Here is a 20,973-nt window from a genome sequence, read left to right on the forward strand (position 1 = left end):
TTTTTTGTCCGTCAGAATCTATGCATTTTTGCCAGAAACCCAATGGACCCCATTATAGTGAAAGGAACCTGGTGGGCCTTGGCGGTGTCTGACTATGCCGGATATGACAATGCTGGTATTTTGTTCCTCTGTTGGAACAGAATACCAGAATGCCTGCCACATATCTGGACGTGGCCTAACTTTGAGACAATTTTATGCCACAATTGCGGCAGAATTGTAGTATTTCGCAACTGTGAAGGGAGATGACCATGTGGCAAAGCACTTCAAAATTACAGCTTTAATCCACCTTTTTTTAGACTCGCTTTGCTAGCTTTTTTATCCCTGATTAGGACCTTGAAACTGTAAGAACTACATTTTATCTTGTCTAAATTCTTCCTGCTTCCTAAAGTACATAAGACAGATCTCTTTACATCCAAGAGGTATACTTGATCAGATTGACCCCCCTTGTTCCTGGTTAACCATTGCCAGGCAGATCACTTGATTTAGAGATAAGGAAGACGTAACCTAAAGGTCAAAATTAGGCAAATTTCTCAGTGTAATGCATCCAGATGGAACCCTTAGATAGGGAGATTTACAGGATGAAACGTGTACTTTGCAAAAGCAGGAGCTAGAAAATGTTTTATAGCATACTGTATTTCAACTTTTCTTCCTAAAAATACTCAAATCAACTCCATTTGAGACTCTATGTGAATCCTTTTCGTAGAAACTAAAAAAAAAAAAAAAAAACTGAAAGAACTGGAGACAGGATCTTATTATCTTGACACCAAGTGGCAAACTTTAATAGTATGCCTTCTAGAGGATAAGATGGCATTAATGACCTCTTTTGAAAATCATACCATCAGTTTCCAGGTTGTGAGATGTAGACAGGCTTGTGTAGACATTAGCGTACTCTTGGCACACTCTCTGGAAAGCAGGTTGCTTGTTTATATAGTAAATTGTGGACACATTGACCATTTGAATCACTATTGATGATTCTACAGAAGAGTCACAAATGGAACAGTGTCAGCTTGATAGTTCTCGAAAGTCAGAACACAAGGATTTCTCTTGAGGGCCAAATGTACATGGGTAACCTAGCCCTAGAATTAGGTGAGGTTTTTTAACCTAACCCCAAAACCCCCACCTACTAAATATTGACTGTAACCAGAAAGAAAATGCAGTCTCTTCTTAAGCCTAAAGTTCTTATCACCATGTCCAGGAATAGCTCCTCCCAGCTGCATTGGTTCGTCACTAGACATAAACTCAAGCCTCTCTCTACCCAAAGTGTCGGAAGAGGCGGCCACCTTATATGATAGTATGTCCTGAGAGTGAGGAACCTTAGATCTCTCCCCCAGGCATCTATCAATACGTACAGCAAGGAACATGGCCGCTTCCAATGACTCAGGATATTCGTGAAATGCCAACGCTTCCCTCAGGCTCTCGGATAACCCTTGACAGAATTGACTACGGAGAGCTGGATCATTCCACTGCTATTGCTCCGTGGTCACCCGCCGGCCCGCAACTCGCTGTACTGGATCCTGACACATCGTCAGGTCATAGTGCATGTAAGCGCGCACTATGACCCGATGCTGTGTGCTCCGTGGCTGGAAGCGGAGGAGGCGGGGCACGAGTGGCAGTACAGATCAGAACTGCTGGCTGCTGGTTATCGGCGGAAGGCTGGTAAGTGGCTGCATGTGTGGAGGGGCACTGGGTGATTAGTGCTCTCCATGTGTGTACCAGCATGGAGAACCCCTATGATAACACGTTTACCACCCAGTGGTGGAGCATGGACTTCTAGTTAGAGCTGTGTCACCTGTGCCAGAATGGCCAGAGGATGATGGGGTAGTAGTGCTAACTGGCCTTGTTTAGAGGGGCTGGTGATTGGCAGCAAAGGGTGTTAAAGCACCCCCTGTCGTTAGTGGCTGGTTCAGGGCCGTTTGGGTTTTGTTTCCTTTTAGTCTCTGATGTGGGTATATCCCTTCACCATGACATCACTGTGCGCACTATCCCTGCACTGTGACATCACTGTGTGCACTATCCCTGCACTGTGACATCACCGAGTGCACTATCCCTGCACTGTGACATCACCGAGTGCACTATCCCTGCACTGTGACATCACCGAGCGCACTATCCCTGCACTGTGACATCACTGAGCGCACTATCCCTGCACTGTGACATCACTGAACACACTATCCCTGCACTGTGACATCACCAAGCACACTATCTCTGCACTGTGACATCACCGAGCACACTATCTCTGCACTGTGACATCACTGAACACACTATCCCTGCACTGTGACATCATCGAGCACACTATCTCTGCACTGTGACATCATCGAGCACACTATCCCTGCACTGTGACATCACCGAACACACTATCCCTGCACTGTGACATCACTGTGTGCATTATTCCTGTACTGTGACATCACCATGCACACTTTTCCTTTACTGTGACATCACCAAGCACACTATCTTTGCACTGTGACATCACTGTGTGCACTATCCCTGCTGAGCTGATGGCACAAGAGGAGAGAGCTGATGGCACTGGGGGAGAACGAAGGGTGTTGGGGACTGATGGCAGGGGGTCTGATGAGTTTTTATAAAGGAAAACAGTCTATTAATTCATTTTTTCTTATTAGAATACTCAATTAATCGTAAAAAATAATCGATAGAATACTCGATTTCTAAAATAATAGTTTACTGCAGCCCTACCTCAAAACGTACGTTGCCTAATTGAGTCGCAGGTCCCAATGGTGAAGTGGGACCTCCAGCAACCTCTTTTACTGGAGGTACCGTGACACGTAAGCTCTGTCATGCCCTGGGCAGTCAGATTTACATGAGCTCTAAGAAGATGATCCGATTCTGCTTTTATCTAGCCAGCTATCTAAATCAGTGACCAGAATACCTCCTTCAGCTTTAAGGCAGCGGCAGCTACTTTGTGAACACTCTCTGTACAGAACTTAGGTCAAATGGCAAACATGTGAATGGGAGTGTTTACTTGATGGCCATTCTGAGGAATTTTCTGTGTGTCTTGGGAATGTTCATCCTCTAACTCTGATTGCCATGCAAATAAGTGCCATCCTCAAAGTTGACAGCACTGCCACAAAACCATAACGACTAGCGTGATAACATCACAGAAGCTGCCCACCTGACAGAGACAGTGTGGCATTTACCATGTCCACTTTCTGTAGAACTAAGGAGAATTCCCTAACAAAGGCTGGAGTAGTAGCTGGAAGAAGGAGGGACAGAGAGCACTCTCCTATTTGTACAGGACCGTATAGAACTCGTGATCCTACCACTCAGACCACAATCACTATTGACTTCTTAGGACAGAAGAATAACATGTCCCTTTATTGCTTGTCATTGGTTATTGAATATTTACCTTGTTGCCTTCTGTACAACATAATTAGCTCTAGACTTAACCCTTTGTGTGCTGTGGACAATGCCCATACAAATTGCATATGAAGTCCTTGGTCGGATTCGAACCTAGGACCCCAGCATGAAGGAGAGTGATGGGGTGCTGCACCAGATGACCTGGCCTCCACAGTCACCGGACCTGAACCCAATCGAGATGGTTTGGGGTGAGCTGGACCGCAGAGTGAAGGCAAAAGGGCCAACAAGTGCTAAGCATCTCTTGGAACTCCTACAAGACTGTTGGAAGACCATTTCAGGTGACTACCTCTTGAAGCTCATCAAGAGAATGCCAAGAGTGTGCAAAGCAGTAATCAAAGCAAAAGGTGGCTACTTTGAAGAACCTAGAATATGACATATTTTCAGTTGTTTCACACTTTTTTGTTATGTATATAATTCCACATGTGTTAATTCATAGTTTTGATGCCTTCAGTGTGAATCTACAATTTTCATAGTCATGAAAATAAAGAAAACTCTTTGAATGAGAAGGTGTGTCCAAACTTTTGGTCCGTACTGTATATAAAAATTCTAAATCAACCCCCTTTTCCCAAAATTAAAATAAACAATAAAAAAATTGTCGTGTGTAGAAACTGTTAAAATATAAAGATATTTATCCCATAAAGAAAACGGCATACAAAAAAAGTAAAAATGGCAGATTTTCCGTTTTTGGGTTGATTCAGCTCCCACTAAAAAAATTGAATGTGATTAAATGTCATACACATCCAAAATGGTATCAATGAAAAGTTCAGCTCTACATACTTAAAAATAAAAATGTCATAGGGGTCAGAATATGCCGATACAGAAAAATAATACATTTTTTCTAAAGTTTTTTAGAAAAACTATACATATAGTTTAGAAAAACTATACATATATTGTATTGTTGTAATCGTACTGACCCAGAGAATGAAATTAACAGATCCATTTTATCACATAGGAAGCGCTGTAAAAACAAAACCCATAAAACTGTGGCAGAATTGTGTTTTTATGTATAATTCCACCCCATATGGAATTTTCTCCCCACTTCCCACTACATTGTATGTAACCGTAAATGGTGCCATTAGAAAGTACAAAATGTCCCACAAAAAACGGGTGAAAAAAAAAATGTGAATGGCAGCAACAGTAGTGCAATATCTTGGGGCAACAAAACTTTTTTCATAGAGTGAATAAAAAAAGGGTTTTTCCAGTTTCAGGAAATTACTTCAGGAGGATTACTTACCTGACAGATGCCATGGCACCGCTCAAATTCTCTCAGCCGGGCTCTGTTTTCCCAGTCGTAGTGGTGACGTTGACAACACATGATGGCTGCAGCCATTCATTGGTCTCAGCGGTGCACTGGTTGTTACATGTGGTATACAGTCACGCCACTGCTGCGGCCAAAATATTATCAAGACTGGAGCCCTGCAGAGAGGACCGAGTTGTGACGGCGCTGGGTTGAAGTGGGCTCAGGAAGGAGAGTTTAGGTCTGTTTTTGTTTTTTCATTTTAACAGTCTCCCTACAGTTTGGCCCCTAAAAAAATAATTTGGAAAATCCCTTTAATTACTGCATCTTCTGACATTCTTAGTACACTCTGATTTATAGAACAACACTTATGGATTTTCTGGGACTATGATATGACCTTAGAGAATGTACGGCAATAGTGGTTGTTGGAGTGCCGTGGCCCTTTCAGTCAGCTAATCAGTGGGGATGTCCCTAGTTGGCCCATCTCACACATTGGTGGCATATTGTTAGTTCTATCTCTAGAATGGAGCCCCCAAAGTGAACAAGGGTGCAGCCACCCTCCATTAATTCACATAGAGGTGAACAGAGAGGTGGCCACATTTGCAGTGTGCGGTCTCCATTCACTTCTATGCAAGTGCCAGAAATAGCTGGGAGCGGTCGCTTGGCTCTTTTCGGAACTTCCATAGAAGCGAGTGGAGATTATGCAGCACATTTGCGGTGTGTTCTCCTTCGTTTTGGGTGCCCCGTTCTAGAGATGCCTGAGGGTCTAAGAGGTGGGACATATCTGACATTGGCGGCATAGCAATATAGAACCTCTGGGACTCCTATGCTCAGAACAGAGCCCTCAAAGTCCCGGAGAACGCACTGCGCATACATGACCGCCCTCCATTCATTCATATGGGAATGCCAAAAATAGCAGCGCACTGGTTCGGCTATATCTGTCAGCCCCATAGAAGTGAATGGTGTAATGGCCACGCTTGCGCAGTGAGCTTCCCCTTCATTTCAATGGGACTTTGACAACTCCTGTAGAAATGAATGGAGGGCAAGTGCACTTGCACGGTGCTCCCTCTTCAACTTTGTGGGCTCTATCCTAAGGATAGGTGTGGGTCCCAGAGGTGGGACCCGCACCTATCAGACAATGGGAGGCATATCTTAGCAAAAGCACAAGATGGGCCAACCCCTTTAAATATCAGTTACTTTGCTGCCAATGTATAGTGCAGCAAAAGTCTGTAGCCTATATGCCTCATGAGGGTGTACTCTTCAAGGGGTTTTCTGAGATTTTTTTTTACTGATGACCTATCCTCTAGATAGGTCATCAATATCTGATTGGTGGGGGTCCGACACCCCGTGAGCACTGCGGCCTTCTCTCTGCTTTTGCTAGCCCAGTGACGACGCATTTATCATTTACGTAGCCTAGGAGCAGCTCAGCCCTATTCAAGTGAATGGGACTGAATGCAGTACCAAGCACAGCCGCTGTGCAATGTACGGCGCTGTGCTTGGTGAGCTGTGAGAAGGGTGGGGCGCCGGTGCCTTCTCAAAACAGCCGATCACGGGGGTCCTAGTTGTCGAACCCCCACCAATCCCGAGGATAGGTCATCAGTAAAAAAATAAAAATCTTAGGAAACCCTTTTAAACTTCTACTAACTCAGCTCTGCTTCATCTATAATTGGCCAACTCACCTCAGCGAATGAGAACCACTTTTATAGTCTTGTTTGCCGAATTTCTGAGTGACATATCCCTTTTGTTTTACAAGGTCCATCCATGTTGGGTAATCGGGATCCAGGCACTTGTAGTTATTCCAGGATTGTGTCAGGTGAGGGAACAGACCACTCCACATAGCTGGAATGAAGCAGAACCAATAACTGGTATCCTTATCGGCAGCAATAAGATTTGGCTGCTACAAGACATAAAATACAGAACTGGAAACAAAAGAGGACAAACAGACAATAGTTTTAAATAGAATCTTTAACTGCAGTTTCCTTCACGAGATGGACATAAAGATATGACTGGTAAGCAAGTCATAGCTGTGTCTGGAAATTCTGTGTGTCCTCATGACATGCGATGGAAACTAATCATTTCAAAAGCATGGCTAACCACATTTGCACAATTTGCACCGAAATCTAGTTGTACTTACATTATTAAATGGGACTATATGCCATTTAATTTTATCATACTGTGTGTTTGCCATCAGGGGCACACACCACCCTCATAGGGCCTCATCATAACTAAGCCTAGTATGTGCGACTCCCCAGATTTCTGACAATTTTATGATTTTTTTATTTAGTGGAAGTCATTTTATCCACTTTATCCAAGTTCTATGTAAAAAAAAGTGGAACAATTGCTTCATAAATAAAGCGCTCATTCTGAACACCACAGTTCTCATTGTATTTATACCACATAACCGCATGAATACATTAATAAATAGAAATATTCTTCTCTTCACACAGTATATTATAAACCTGCCTGCCTGCAGCCACCACTAGGGGGAGCAAAGTGCATAAGAATTTACACAATTACCATAGACACCTGCTGAAGCTGTAAATCATTTATTTTCACTGACTTCTCCCTAGTGGTGGCTGCTGAAAAAATGCAGTGGGAATCTATATTGGAAACCGAAGGATCAGTACAGCGCCAGGGCCCTATAGCAGTCAATTGGTCTTTCGCCATGTCAGCTACACCACTATATTTAAAGGGGTTGTGCAGTGCTATCTTATTAATAAACTATCCTCTGTGGGTCCCCCTATATCAGACCAACGGGAAGGGGGGGTCTGATTTCTAGGAACCCTGTCGATCTTCTATTTGAAGGGGTTGCAGTGCTCGTGCTAACTCTGCATCCTCTTCACTGTTTGACTGCACATCGTCTCCCTTGTAGCAGTGGTGCAGTGTAAGGCCTCATGCACACGATTGTATTTTGTATCCGTGTCTGAGCTGCATTTTTTGCGGAATGCACACAGACCCATTCACTTCTGTGGGTCTGCAAAAAAAACAAACAGACCACACACAGATGTCATCCGTGTGCTGTCCACATCTGTGTGTCTGTTCTGCAAAAAGATAGAACATGCCCTATTCTTGGCAGCAGAATGCGGACCGTGGACCCATTGAAGTCAATGGGTCCAGAAAAAAACTAACGTACATCATCCGTGTTTTGAAGATCAGCAATTTGCGAACCGTGTACATGAGGCATACTGTAAGTATAACTGCTGTTCCTGTTCATTTGAATGGGACGACCAGTTGTAATACAAGCACTGTACAACCCCTTTAATGACCAAATTTGATATAGGCCTCTTGAACATGAAAGTATTTTCCTACCGTGTCCATTCCGTTTTTTTTGCGGGCCGTATACGGAACCATTCATTTCAATTTGGTCCGCAAGAAAAACTGAAGTTACTCCGTGTCCATTCCGTTTGGCAAAAAAAATAGAACATGTCCTATTATTGTCTGCATTACAGACAAGGATAGGACTGTTCTATTAGGGTCCAGCTGTTCCTTTATGCAAAGTACAGAAAGCACACGGACGTCATTCGTATTTTTTGCGGACTGCAAAATACATATGATCGTGTGCAAGAGGCCATACTTTTTCCCTAGTCCACATTTTCTGACTTCTTGTCCCCTGCAATAAGTTTTCATGTTTAAAAGACTTTGCCGCATTTCAGAATCCAAATGACTCTTTTATTGACTTTTTCAAACACTTTTCTACTTAACAACACTGTGTACGCCCCGTCGATGCATACATTGTACTCTTTACAGATACTAAGGAACAGTTCACACAATGCGTCAGTATTAAAGACTCTCCCTGAATATTCAGTTATAAACTCAGGAAGAATCTGCGCAAACACAAACTGTATATTTGCATATTTTACTGTGTTTTACATTCATAAAGAGTGAAATAAAATACTATTTTTGTTGCCATGCTTCACACAAGCTGCAAACAATAGACAAAGCAGAAAAAACTCATCACATGTATAAAACGGTCTGCATTTACCGTGCTAGTAATTTATGTTATATAATGATACGCTCTGCTATGGTCTATTTACTGTCATACCTGCACGGGAAGGACAGCAAATTGGAGAGTTCGTATAGGCATTGAGGAATACGGCCCCACGTTGTTTCAGAAAGTTCAAGTTAGGAAGATCCACCAGATGGTTTTCTGGAGCAACTGTTAGTCGTCCGTCCTGTAATGAAAAGGATTGGCATGTGTCTTTTAGTCTGTATTTAGGCAGCCACGTGCATATTACATGTATACTACAGGTACCCCTACACATTAGCCTGAAGCTAACCAACATGGACGATTGTAACCAAAATGACTGAACGTCGGGTAAAATTAAACAAAGAAAGATCGCTTTAGCTGATCAATAATAACAGACATCTGAAAATAAGTTGGCCCTGTTTGAAATTTTTGCCAGATAGTAAGACTTAAGATCTTTTGTTTAACCTTTTCCCTGCCAAGGATGTATCTCGTCCATCCTTGCAGGGTGGCAATTCAATAGCCAAAGAGTTATCTCGTACATCCTTCCAACTGATGGCTGGATCTCAGGCTGTGCAACAGCTATGGATTCGAGCTGGGTCTTGTTTTAAAGCTGACAATCTCAGCTTTCAAACAAGACAATCTCAAACTCAGGATTGCAGTGCTAGCCATGGTAATATGCTAGTTAGAGCCCTTAGAATGGATCTCAGACAAAAGCTACACAAACTTGCAGCTTTCACTTCCGACCCAATTTCTAAGTACTCTAACTCGCGATTTTTCACAGCTTGCGATTGTCAGCTTTATAACAAGACCTGAGTCTCTAGCTGTTGCACAGCTCTTCCCTCCCCAGATGTCAGCCAGAATGAAGGAGAAGGAGAAGGGGCAGTGAGGTACTGACAGCCTGCAGAGGGAGAAGAGACACAGATCCTTCTTTCCCTGCGTAACTGTACATGGACTTCTGTCCCATAATACTTGCTCACATATGGCAGTATTTTTTTTTCCAGAAACGGAGCATGTAGATGAGTGCTTGCTTCTCTGATCATGACTTTGCATCAAGCAAGGCGGTTTATTGACACCATGACACAGCACTGAATAAATTACACCAAACACACCAGAAATATACTAGCAAAAAGTCTACATTTTCCCTAGCCTATAGGGAGTATACTATGAGGACCACTTCTCTAATGATACCCTTTACAAAGCTGACGTAATAGCAATAACGATTATCACTAAAGAATATCTCATCATTTTCTGACATATGGAAAAGATACAGTTTTGCTCATTCCATATGTAAAATTTCCAGCTCACCTTGTATTCTCAACCCCTCGTGCACGGAACAAAGCAGGTTAGTCCTCCAGTTGTAGATAATAAAAGATAGTCCCAGCACTCATAATATAGTTGTGTTGCTCTTTTCTTTATTTCATGGTAACCAAATAACACATAGGGACAAATCCATTCACTTCAGAACAGTTGACGCGTTTCGAACAGAAAGTTCTTAATCGTAATCGATTAAGAACATTGTCTTATAGGTGTGGGTCCCACCTCTGGGACTTGCACCTATATTGGGAACAGAGCCCCGCAAAGTGGTGGCTAGAGGACTCCGGTCCAGCCACCACCAAGCGCTCTCCCCATAGAAGTGAATGGGAGCGCACCATGCGTGACCAGCCACCGTTCCTCACTTTTATGGGCACGATGAAAATATTTTCTGTGGCCCCATAGAAAATGAATGGAGAGTGGTTGCGCATGCGCAGTGCACCCTCTACCATTCGGGGCTCCGTTCTCGATAATCTAGTCTTAATATTTGCAGTTACGGAGATCCAGCATGGCCACACCCCCGATTGCTTGCTTAATGATCCGGCAGAGCGCACATACAGCGCTTTGCCCGATCAGTAAGAGAGCTGTGCATCTGCCTTCACCGATCTGTGTGATCAGTGGCAGGCAGGAGAGCAGGCTGAATGAGTGGTCCACACTGCACTGAAAGGAAATGAAAACTCCAAGTACAGCTTAAAGGGATTGTGTCACTTCAGCAAATAACATTTATTATGTAGATAAAGACACTTACTAATGTATTTGTCCATATTGCTTCCTTTGCTGGCTGGATTAATTTTTCCATCCCATTATACACTGTTCGTATCCACGGTTACAACCACCCTGCAATCCATCAGTGGAGGCCGTGGTTACACAATATAGGAAGAGGCACCAGCCTCTCTGGTGGCCGAAACCATGGGAGTGCGTATAGTCCAGCACTTTTTTCTATAGTGTGTAAGCACGACCACTACTGATGGAATGCAGGGTGGTCGTAACTATGGAAATTTGCAGTGTTTAATGTGATGGAAAAATGAATATATTCAGCAAAATACAATAGGGGGATGTGTACTAGGATAGTGTGATACATCTTGGCGCAAAGACACAACCTCAATAGATGTATATAGAATCTTTTTTTACTTAGTAATAAGCGACAAGGCGTTTCAGAGTCAATGTACTCCTTTCTCAAGTCTGTGGCGTCCGTGCTGATGCAGATAGCGTAGTCCGGCAACTGCAATCATCATGTTGTCTCCTTTCAGGAAATATATGGGTTGTGGGCATGCACTTACTTTTCAAGGAATGTACTCCCTGTATTTTTAGGCTATTGCATTTTTTGCACCTGAGCATAATGGAAGTCAATGGGAGAACCCGAGCATTAAACCAGGCATCCCCTGATCTGAAGAGGGGAGGGTGTCAGGACTCTAGTTCGGCTTAGGAGTCCCTGCTCTGACTCCATATATAGCTATGTCCATATATGGAGTCAGTGCTTGGGGACACCCAGTGTATTTAAATCTAACTTAGCCTCTATTTCTTAACCACTACACTATAGAGCTGCATGGCCAAATAATTTTAAAAAATAGAAAAAAAAAAAAAGAGACTTCTGCTGTATAGGAATAATTACTAGTAGTAAGTATTCCTATACAGCAGAAGTCTCATATTTATTTATTTTTTAGTAACTGGCCACGCAGCTCTATAGTGTAGTGGTTAACATTCTTGGCTGTAATGTAGAAGGTTGTCAGTTTGAATCCTGTTAGAAACTTTTCAGAAATAGGGGCTAAATTAGATTTAAATACACTGACTCGAGCACACGCGATATTCGGCCGAGTATATTGATGCTCGAGTCGAACTGGTGTTTGGCCGCGCATGCTCGCCCAATACAAGTTTAGACCTAAGTGGTATGTATGAACTCTGCACATGTTGAACATTTATATTTTTTTATGCAAAGTTGCATAACTTGTAGTTGTCTGTGTGTATAAAATGCTGAGTGGTATTTTGACAATGTGTTGGTATGATTTTTGTAAATTTTCTAATTTAGGTTTCATTTGTACATGGCTACCAAAGGTGCAACGTGTCCAAACACCCTTGGCAACAAAAGGGTTAAAGTAAGATTTTTCGTGATCAAAAGGTCATTCTTGGAAAAAAAACGTTTCCAAAAAGGTTCCTTGTCCATTGCCTGGCTTTGTGCAACGTGTATTGCCATCAGGGTTGGGTACCGTAGCAAATTTTTTAACAGGCCTCCCCCCCACCCTCACAACTTCCCAACAACCCCTCCTTCCGCTGCTAGTTTGGACCACCCATGCTCACCCTACAATTCCCCACCCACTTAGTAGTTTTGCTCCCTTAGTGCCCGCACACAGTAGTTGTGCCCCAACATAGTAGTTATGTCCTTTTAGTGCGCCATACAGTAGTTATGGTCTCTTAGTGCCCCCACACAGTACATTTGTCCCCTTAGTGCCCCACATGATAGTTTTGTAACCTTAGTGCCCCACACAGGAATGCTTCTTAGTATCACCACACAGTAGTTATGCCCCCTTGGTGCCCCACACAGGAATGCTTCTTAGTATCACCACACAGTAGTTATGCCCCCTTGGTGCCCCACACAGGAATGCTCCCTTAGTACCCCCACACAGAAATGCTCCCTTAGTGTCCCCACACAATAGTCATGCCCTCTTAGTGCTCCACACTTTAGTTATGCCCCTTTAGTGCCCTACACAGGAATGCTCCCTTAGTGACCCCACACAGTAGAATGTCCTGTTAGTGCCCTCACGCAATAGTTATGTTCCCTTTGTGCCTCCATACATTAGTTATGCCCCTTTAGTGGCCCCACACAGTGGCTATAGAGTAACTTTCCCCCTTACAGTAGTTTCGCCCCCTTAGTACCCCTATACAGTAGTGCTCCCACTTTCATTAGTGAAACCCCTGCGCTGTTAATAAAATAAGAAACATTATTACTCACCTAGCCCCATTCCCATGATGAACTGAGCACATCATGCTCTCCCCAGCAGGTGTGATGCAGTCATGCCATGCTGAGCTGAGAGAGTACACAGACCGGGGACAGGCTGGGAAATGCACCTTAGCCCATGCACTCTTTTCAGCCCAGCAGGTGAGATGATATCACTGCATTGGGTACAGCACAGGCCAAGGAATGAGGCCCAGGTCATAATGGATGACAGAGATTTATTACAGCCCGCGCTCCAATGCCAATGTGGGCACCATAGCAGCTGCTACAGCAGTAATACTGCCCCTGATGGCCAGTTTGAATGACTAAAATAGCCAATATGGACTAAAATGTGTAACGTCATTAATCTACCTCTATCTGATGTGTCTGGCCACATATTTGCTAGGGAAATACTGCAGCTGCATCCCCCTCTGATTGCCTTCTATTTACTATTTTACATTGGACATTTTTTTACAGAGAACCTGCAGGTTGAAAAAGCAAAGGCCACTAAAATGTGAAGAAAAGGCCAATCTCCACAAATTATACTCTGTCTCATGCAAAAATGTATTATAATTGGTTCTTTAAAAGGATATGCATACATGTGCAGCCATTTTTTTCTTCTCTAAATGCATTTAAAATGCAAAATGAAACAACTCCCAAATTGGACTTTGTTTCTGTAGCTTATTGGCCGACCTATTCATCACCATGGTTAGTGTTGAGCAAATTGAAGTGTCCGAAGTGGACTTCGATCCGAATTTCAGGGAAAATTTGATTTTCCGCAAAGCCGAATTTTATCGTGCTTTGTGGTAACTAATCGATTTTCCCTGAAATGGGGTAAAAAAATAAATAAAAATCATACCTCATCCATTTGAGCGCAAAGAGCCCGCCGCCATCTTGATTGAACATCCTGTGCGGTGACATATGACATCATCACGCGCCGCGCAAGATTTCACACTGGATCTTCAATCAAGATGGCGGCACGCTCTTCGTGATCAAATGGATGAGGTAAGTATCATTTTTTTTATTTTACACTTTAAAGGGATTCTGTCACCTCCCCTAACCCAAAAAACGATTTTAAAGCAGCCATGAAGCACAGCTTACCTGGATTAGGCTGTGCTCTTTTATCTTGTAATCCGTCCAGCAGTTTCTGCAAAAAACGACTTTTATTGATATGCAAATGTGTCCTGAATGTGCCCAGAGGGGCGTTTTGTTCCCCTTAGTGAGCCCAGTAACGCCCCTCTTACAGTGCCCAGCCCGCCTTCCTTGCACTGTCTATCCGCCCCCAGCCTGCCACAGCCTCTCCTCCCTCTCCTCCCCCTCCCTCACGCCGAACGAACTTTCGCACAGGCGCAGTACCCACTGAGGGCTGCGCCTGTGCGATCAGCAGGAGACTGAGGGCAGGAGCTTCATCCTCGTCACTGGGCATGCTGACTGAGGGAAGAGCGAGCATCGGACGTCACTGGGCTCGGCGCATGCCCAGTGACGAGGATGAAGCTCCTGCCCTCAGTCTCCTGCTGATCGCACAGGCGCAGCCCTCAGTGGGTACTGCGCCTGTGCGAGAGTTCGTTCGGTGTGACGGAGGGGGAGGAGAGGCTGTGGCAGGCTGGGGGCGGATAGACAGTGCAAGGAAGGCGGGCTGGGCACTGAAAGAGGGGCGGTACTGGGCTCTCTAAGAGGAACAAAACGCCCCTCTGGGCACATTCAGGGCTCATTTGCATATCAATAAAAGTCGTTTTTTGCAGAAACTGCTGGACGGATTACAAGATAAAAGAGCACAGCCTAATCAAGGTAAGCTGTGCTTCATGGCTGCTTTAAAATTGTTTTTTGGGTTAGGGGAGGTGACAGAATCCCTTTAATGTTAATGTCAGATGCCACAATCAGCGCTGAACGCAGCATCTGAGGGGTACAATGGGGGGCAGCGCAATAACGTTCCCTGTCATTGTACCCACTACTTACAAAGAAATGCTACTTTGTGATGAAGTAATTCGTCATGAAGAAAAAAAATAAAAAAATTCGGTGAAGCAGCTGAATGGAATTTTCAAAAACTTTGCTGAACACTAACCACGGTAATAGACTTCAAATAAACCCTGTATAGTCTGACTTTGCCATCATAATCCCTTCTGTCTGTCCTTTACTTTCTGCTAATAAGCATTTGGTTGGTCAGCAAGAAATAGATAAAACAGAGGCAGAGAAAAGAGAGTGTGACTGTAGCATCAGACTGCGCAGGGGTTTGTTTGTAGTCTGTTACCATAGAGACACACAGGTCTGCATATAGGAACTTGGTTTGACAGCTGTGGAACTTTTATTAACCGGACGATGCTCCTGCAAGTGCCCTGAGGGTGGCCCATTACTCTAAGCAGGCATCCTCAAACTGCGGCCCTCCAGCTGTTGCAAAACTACAACTCCCAGCATGCCCAAACAGCCTACAGGTATCAGCCTACAGCAGGGCATTGTGGGAGTTGTAGTTTAACAACAGCTGGAGGGCCGCAGTTTGAGGATGCCTGAGCTAAAGTGTTGTCACTTTATATTCACACTGCTGGTCACTGAAAAAGCTCTGATAAAGTTACGTTTGTCCTGCTCTACACTGCCCCTTCCTAGCACTGTAAGCAGCTTTACAGGGTCAAAACTGCTGACAGACTTCCTTTAAAGCACCATCTACTGAATTTTATATATAGTGAAAAGAGATTTTAATTATATCAATTTGTTATACTTCTTACTTATGATCTGAAGGAAGGTTTGGAAAAGCCTGAATGATCTCATCATGATAAAGCCCAACATAAATACGATTTTGAGGGAGTGTCAACCCTACCTCAGGCCTAAAGTTCCTCTGATCCTCCTTGAATTGTCAGCCTCCCTTACAAGTTTTATAGTTCCGTTCACAATTTTTCGGCAAACTAAAATCAGTAGTAAAAACTGTGAAGTGATATATTTGTTCTTGGTAAAGGGCAAAAGAAAGTAGCATATAAGCGGTATATGACTGCTAACATAGAAGCAGATACTTACAAAGGCATCACTCATCACCATGACCACATTATGTCTGATGCTGCTGTTGTGGACGGGAGGTATTGGATTCATGGCAACAGCTGGCAGGAAAAACAGAAAGGAGAGGAAGGCAGCAGAACTCCAGGGCGCTGAAGACATCTCCACTTACAGATCCATTCCAGCTGAGAAAAGCAATGCTTCTCCTGGAAGTCACGTAAACCTTCTCCTGGATACTTGAGAGGAACAGTTTAAAGGTTGTTTACGCTTCAACAAATATGTAACTAAACGGGAAGTGTTCTAAAAGATTCCACTTCCTGTCATATGAGCTGTACACCCATTTCACAGCTGAATCCTTCTAAGCATGTATATGAAGGTTAATGCACTTAGTAATTGTGTTAAAGGCTGTGTACACCTTTGGGGACAATTTTTTTTTTATTATTGCATTATACTGATTTTGAGCTAAATTTTAATTGGTCTTTATTAAAAATATGTTGTCCTTTTTCTGGACATAGCTGAGATGCTCTAGTAGCTCCCTTTGGATTTTCTGTCTTTTCCGTCAGAGCAGGAGCAGATGGACTCTATTTCTGCTCATTGACATTATAAAAACTCATTACAGCTCAGTTCTTATCTTGCTGATAAGAATGTGGCTTACATATATTATGACCTCTTAGTAATTTAGAGATAAGGGTTATTAGATGACCAGCACAAAGTGAAAGTACCAGTCACACAGTTAGAAAAAGTTAACCCTTTGTAACAGACCAGCTCAATATTTTTAATAAAGGCCAATTGAAAAAGTGATTTTTAGCCAAAAATGAGTAACATGCAACATGAGGATAGGTCATCAGTATAAAAATCCTGGAAAACCCCTTTAATTCTGCTGTCTAGCAAAAAATACTGAAGGAGAATATCCGCTCATCAGTTTGTGAACTAAAGCTCAAGAGCAGCAGATTTATGGAGGAGGATGATAATGCAAAGCTTCCAAACAAGTTCAACTCTGAATTGCTCAAAAGCAACAAATTTAAAGGGGTTTTGCCAAGTTTATAAATTATCCCCTATCCATATAGGGGATAGTTCTTGGGGGTCCCAATTCCCCATTCTTATGGAGTGGCAGGTCATGCATGCACCCTCACACTTCATTTAAAAAAATTTTTTTTTATAGGAATGCCGGGCTACCTCCGATGCTCCTGTAGAAAATGAGTGGAGCGACTGGGTGCATGCTTGAGCTGTTGCTCCCTCAGAACAGGGGAAAAGAACTCCAGTTCTCGGGAACAGTGGCGGTCCCCCAGCGATCAGCTAGTTATACCCTATCCAGTGGGCAAGTGATAACTTATAAGCTTGGCACAACTCCTTTGAGGTTTTGGAGTGGCTGAGTCGAAGTCCTGATTTGAATCCCATTGAGATACTGTGGCTGGCAAGACCTTAAAGCGGTTTTCCAGTAAAAAATATTTTTTAACAAGTTCCTGCAGCATGGCCCCTGAAACAGAAGAATGATACTTACCTGCTCCCCACCGGCCTAGTGGTCCGCACTGTTTACATCCGGCTGGTTATGGGCATGGTCACATGCACAGCTTCAGCCAATGACTGGCTTTAGAGGTCACGTGAATACAAGCAGCATGTCACCAGTGAAGCCAGTCATTGGGTGGAGCGGTGCATGTGACCATGTCCATAACCAGCCGGATGTAAACAGTGCGGACCACTGGAGAGATGTGGAACTGTATGAATCTTCTGTTTCAGGGGACATGCTGCAGGAACTTGTTAAAAAAATCATTTTTACGGGGGCGTGGCCTGCTGCCGTCTGAGATGGCTGCTCAGTGAAAGAGCTCTGCATTACCATCCATGATAAAGCGTCTTACAGCATCTTGACGAAAGTGGAACAGAGGCCAAAACTATCTCCCCAAGCTCCCTTCCACCTCAAGGTCATGATGACCAGGAAAAAATCGTCTCGCTCGGGTCTCAGAAGGCTGACGGACTTCTTCTCTGCACAGGAGCCAGAGGGTGGTTTCCCGCCATTGAGGCATGCCGCCTCACCAGCGCGTCTGGAAGAAGAAAGCGTCGCCAATCACTCTAGCAGGGGAAGCGCTTCTCGTCCTTCACCCAGATATGAGATCCCAGAGGAGGGAGGCGAACAAGTGCGCATGCCGCATAGAGACAACCCCAGAAGCGGGGATCACAGGGTGGACACTGGGCATGAACAAGGGGCCGCCATGACATCTCCGCTCCCGGTGAGTGATTCTACATCAGGCTCCAGGGAAGGCGGGACCCCTCTCCCAGATAAGGCCCGAACACCTCCTTTAAACATAGCTAGTTCAGGGGCTACATTGTCAGATCCCCTCCAAAGCTTTATCTGCACGGATCAAGCAGTGTCGGAAAGCTCACTAAAAGCGATGATGACGGCGGTTCATCATTCCCTCACAGCGCAGCTTCAGCAGGTAGCTACCACCATTACCTCTGCGGTAGATGATTTAGGTTCCAGAGTGAACCACATTGAATGCAAGATGGGAGAGTTAACCAGCTCACATAATAGCCTCATCGATGCACACTACTCTCTGGAAGATGAAGTGGCGGGGTTGAGAGCTAAAATGGCGGACCTGGAAGACAGGAACAGGCGTAACAACCTGAAATTCAGAGGGATCTCTGATACGATCAACCCAGCTAATTTACAACAACATCTAGGAGAAATGCTAAAAATGGTGTTCCCAGACAAGGATCCTAATCTCCTCCTGATCGACAGAGCCCATCACCTGCCTAAACCAAAACATCTCCCAGCCTCAGTGCCCAAGGATGTTATCGCACGTTTTCATTTTTATTGCATAAAAGAAGAACTAGTTGCTTATATGAAGAAAAACCGCAACCTTCCTGCTCCTTTTCAGGACATTCAAATTTTCGCCGATCTGTCACAATTGACACTGCAAGCGAGAAAACAGCTTTCCCCAATCACCAGAGTCCTGAGAGATCTACAGATTCCATATAAGTGGGGATTTCCGATGAAACTTTTAATCCTCAAAGATGGGAAAACAGTTGTCATCAAGAACCCAGAAAAGGGTGAAGCGCTACTTAAATCCTGGAATGTTGGAAGACCGAGTTCGCCGACACCAGCAAAGAAGAAACCTAATGCCCATATAATCCCAGATTGGTCCACGGTGGGAGACTGATCCTAAAGTTACGGCCGAGAAGGGTCGTTGTTCCCTTTGTCAATGTTTTTTTCGCCATATTAGGGATGGAGGAGTAGGGCCGGACTGTTTCCCCCAGATTTCTCTGGTCCAGGTTTTTCTAATAACCTCCTCCAGACCAGTCATAACAAATTCTGGTTACCTAGCTTCAGTTTATTATGCAGGTTGCACTAACCTTATTGTTGTTATATTCCCTTTTCCCTTTTGTCTCCCCTTTTCCTTTTTACTATCTTTTTTTTTCTATAGATGGTCATTCAACAATACATCAATTTCCTACACAATCTAGAGATGTAGAGGCTACACTATGTATTCAACCTCAACGTGTCTTCATTTATGATGGCAGTTAAGGTACTATCTATTAATGCTAAGGGGCTCAATTCCCCCTATAAGAGATCCTCGCTGTGGAAGGATGTTCGCTCCTCTCAGACTGACATAGTTTGTATTCAGAAAAAGCACTTTGTGAGGGGCAAACATCCAAACCTATCCAATAAGGAGTTCTCTATGGTGTTACTTGCGAACTCAACTAAGAAGAAAGCAGGGGTGGCTATTGCAATTAAAAATTCACTGGGCTTTCAAGCTGAAAAGGTGATCTGTGATGAGGGTGGGCGATATATTATTATGGTAGGCTTAATAGGATCAGCAGCAATGACCCTGGTCAATATCTACGCTCCCAATAAATCCCCGGTCAAGTTTCTAAACAGAATCCTGAAAAAAAACCGTAAAGTACAAAAGGGATGTCTGATGATGTGTGGAGACTTTAATATTGTCCCAGATAGATCCATTGACTCCTCCAACTTAAATAAAAGAATGGCTCCTTCGTTGGGACGATGGATACGGGAAAATCAGTTATATGACACGTTCCGCTGTTTAAATGCGAACTCAAAAGAATTTAGCTTCTATTCTGCTAGACACAGATCCTTCTCCCGAATTGATCTATTTCTTTCAGACAGATCCCTCTTGTCTAAGATCTCTAGTTCAGCAATAGGGATAACATCTTGGTCCGACCATGCGCCAATTTCATGTGCTATCTCTCAGATGTTACCGATCAATACACAAAAAGACTGTGGAGAAATAACACTTTTCTTCTCCGTCACCCCACTTACAATGCATGTACAAAATCAGCTATAACAGAATACTTCTCCCTCAATGACACAGGGGATGTTAGCAACTTTACTCTTTGGCAAGCTCATAAAGCAACCATTAGAGGGGAACTGCTTAAGCAAAGTTCTCAATTCAAAAAAGCTAGGGAAGCCAAATTGTCATCTCTTCTAGAAGAAGAGGCTAGACTAGAAGAACAAATAAGCTTAGATCCGTCTTTATTATCACATAGAAAATTAATGTCCTTGAGACATGAAATTCACTCTACCCTTCAAATAGATTATGACCGCCAGCTAACCTCTATGCGCATGTCTTACTACAAATCATACAATAAACCAAGCAGATTGATGGCGAGGAAGGTAAAACCTCTGGCTCAAAAAATCAATATTCCCTTTATACTAGGCCCTGATAAGATAACGAAAATTACTCACCCAAAAAAAATAGCAGGGGCATTTAACCAATACTATTCGAAACGATATAACCTTAACAAAGACACCTCCACGTCCCAACCATCCGTAGGGAACATTACATCCTTTCTTCAAAAAGTCAAATTGCCCTCTCTAAACTCTGCACAAGTGGCGGAATTAAACTCCCCAATTTCTAATTCGGAAATCGAGGTTATTATTAAGTCTCTTAAGGCTAACAAGTCACCCGGCCCTGATGGATTTTCCAACGAATAGTACCAGATATTCTCCTCTATTTTGCAGCCTCACCTGGTGAAACTTTTCAATGGGGTGTTACTTGGAAAACAATTTCCATCTGAGATGCTACAAGCTACCATTATTACTATCCCGAAACCAGGGAAAGCACCAGATTCTCCTGCAAATTTTCGCCCTATTTCCCTTCTTAATTGTGACATAAAGCTATATGCCAAGCTACTTGCCAATAGACTTCAGAAAATCTTGCCTAT

The 20,973-nt window shown here is 43.6% G+C and overlaps 1 protein-coding gene across 1 annotated transcript in view; it reads right to left on the reverse strand.

Annotated features, from left to right (window-relative positions):
* The window catches only part of ARSK (arylsulfatase family member K), a 142,569-nt gene extending 126,519 nt beyond the window's left edge, over nucleotides 1–16,050 (reverse strand). The window contains exons 1-3 of the mRNA XM_044275998.1: nucleotides 15,817–16,050; nucleotides 8,649–8,778; nucleotides 6,286–6,445 (exon numbers count right to left, since the gene is read on the reverse strand). Coding sequence (XP_044131933.1) covers nucleotides 6,286–6,445; nucleotides 8,649–8,778; nucleotides 15,817–15,954 — 428 coding nt within the window. The 5' untranslated portion in view covers nucleotides 15,955–16,050. The remainder of the gene's footprint in view (nucleotides 1–6,285; nucleotides 6,446–8,648; nucleotides 8,779–15,816) is intronic.
* Between the last annotated feature and the right edge of the window lie 4,923 nt (nucleotides 16,051–20,973).

This window comes from Bufo gargarizans, chromosome 1 (assembly GCF_014858855.1).
Source record: "Bufo gargarizans isolate SCDJY-AF-19 chromosome 1, ASM1485885v1, whole genome shotgun sequence".
NCBI classification, from domain to species: domain Eukaryota; kingdom Metazoa; phylum Chordata; class Amphibia; order Anura; family Bufonidae; genus Bufo; species Bufo gargarizans.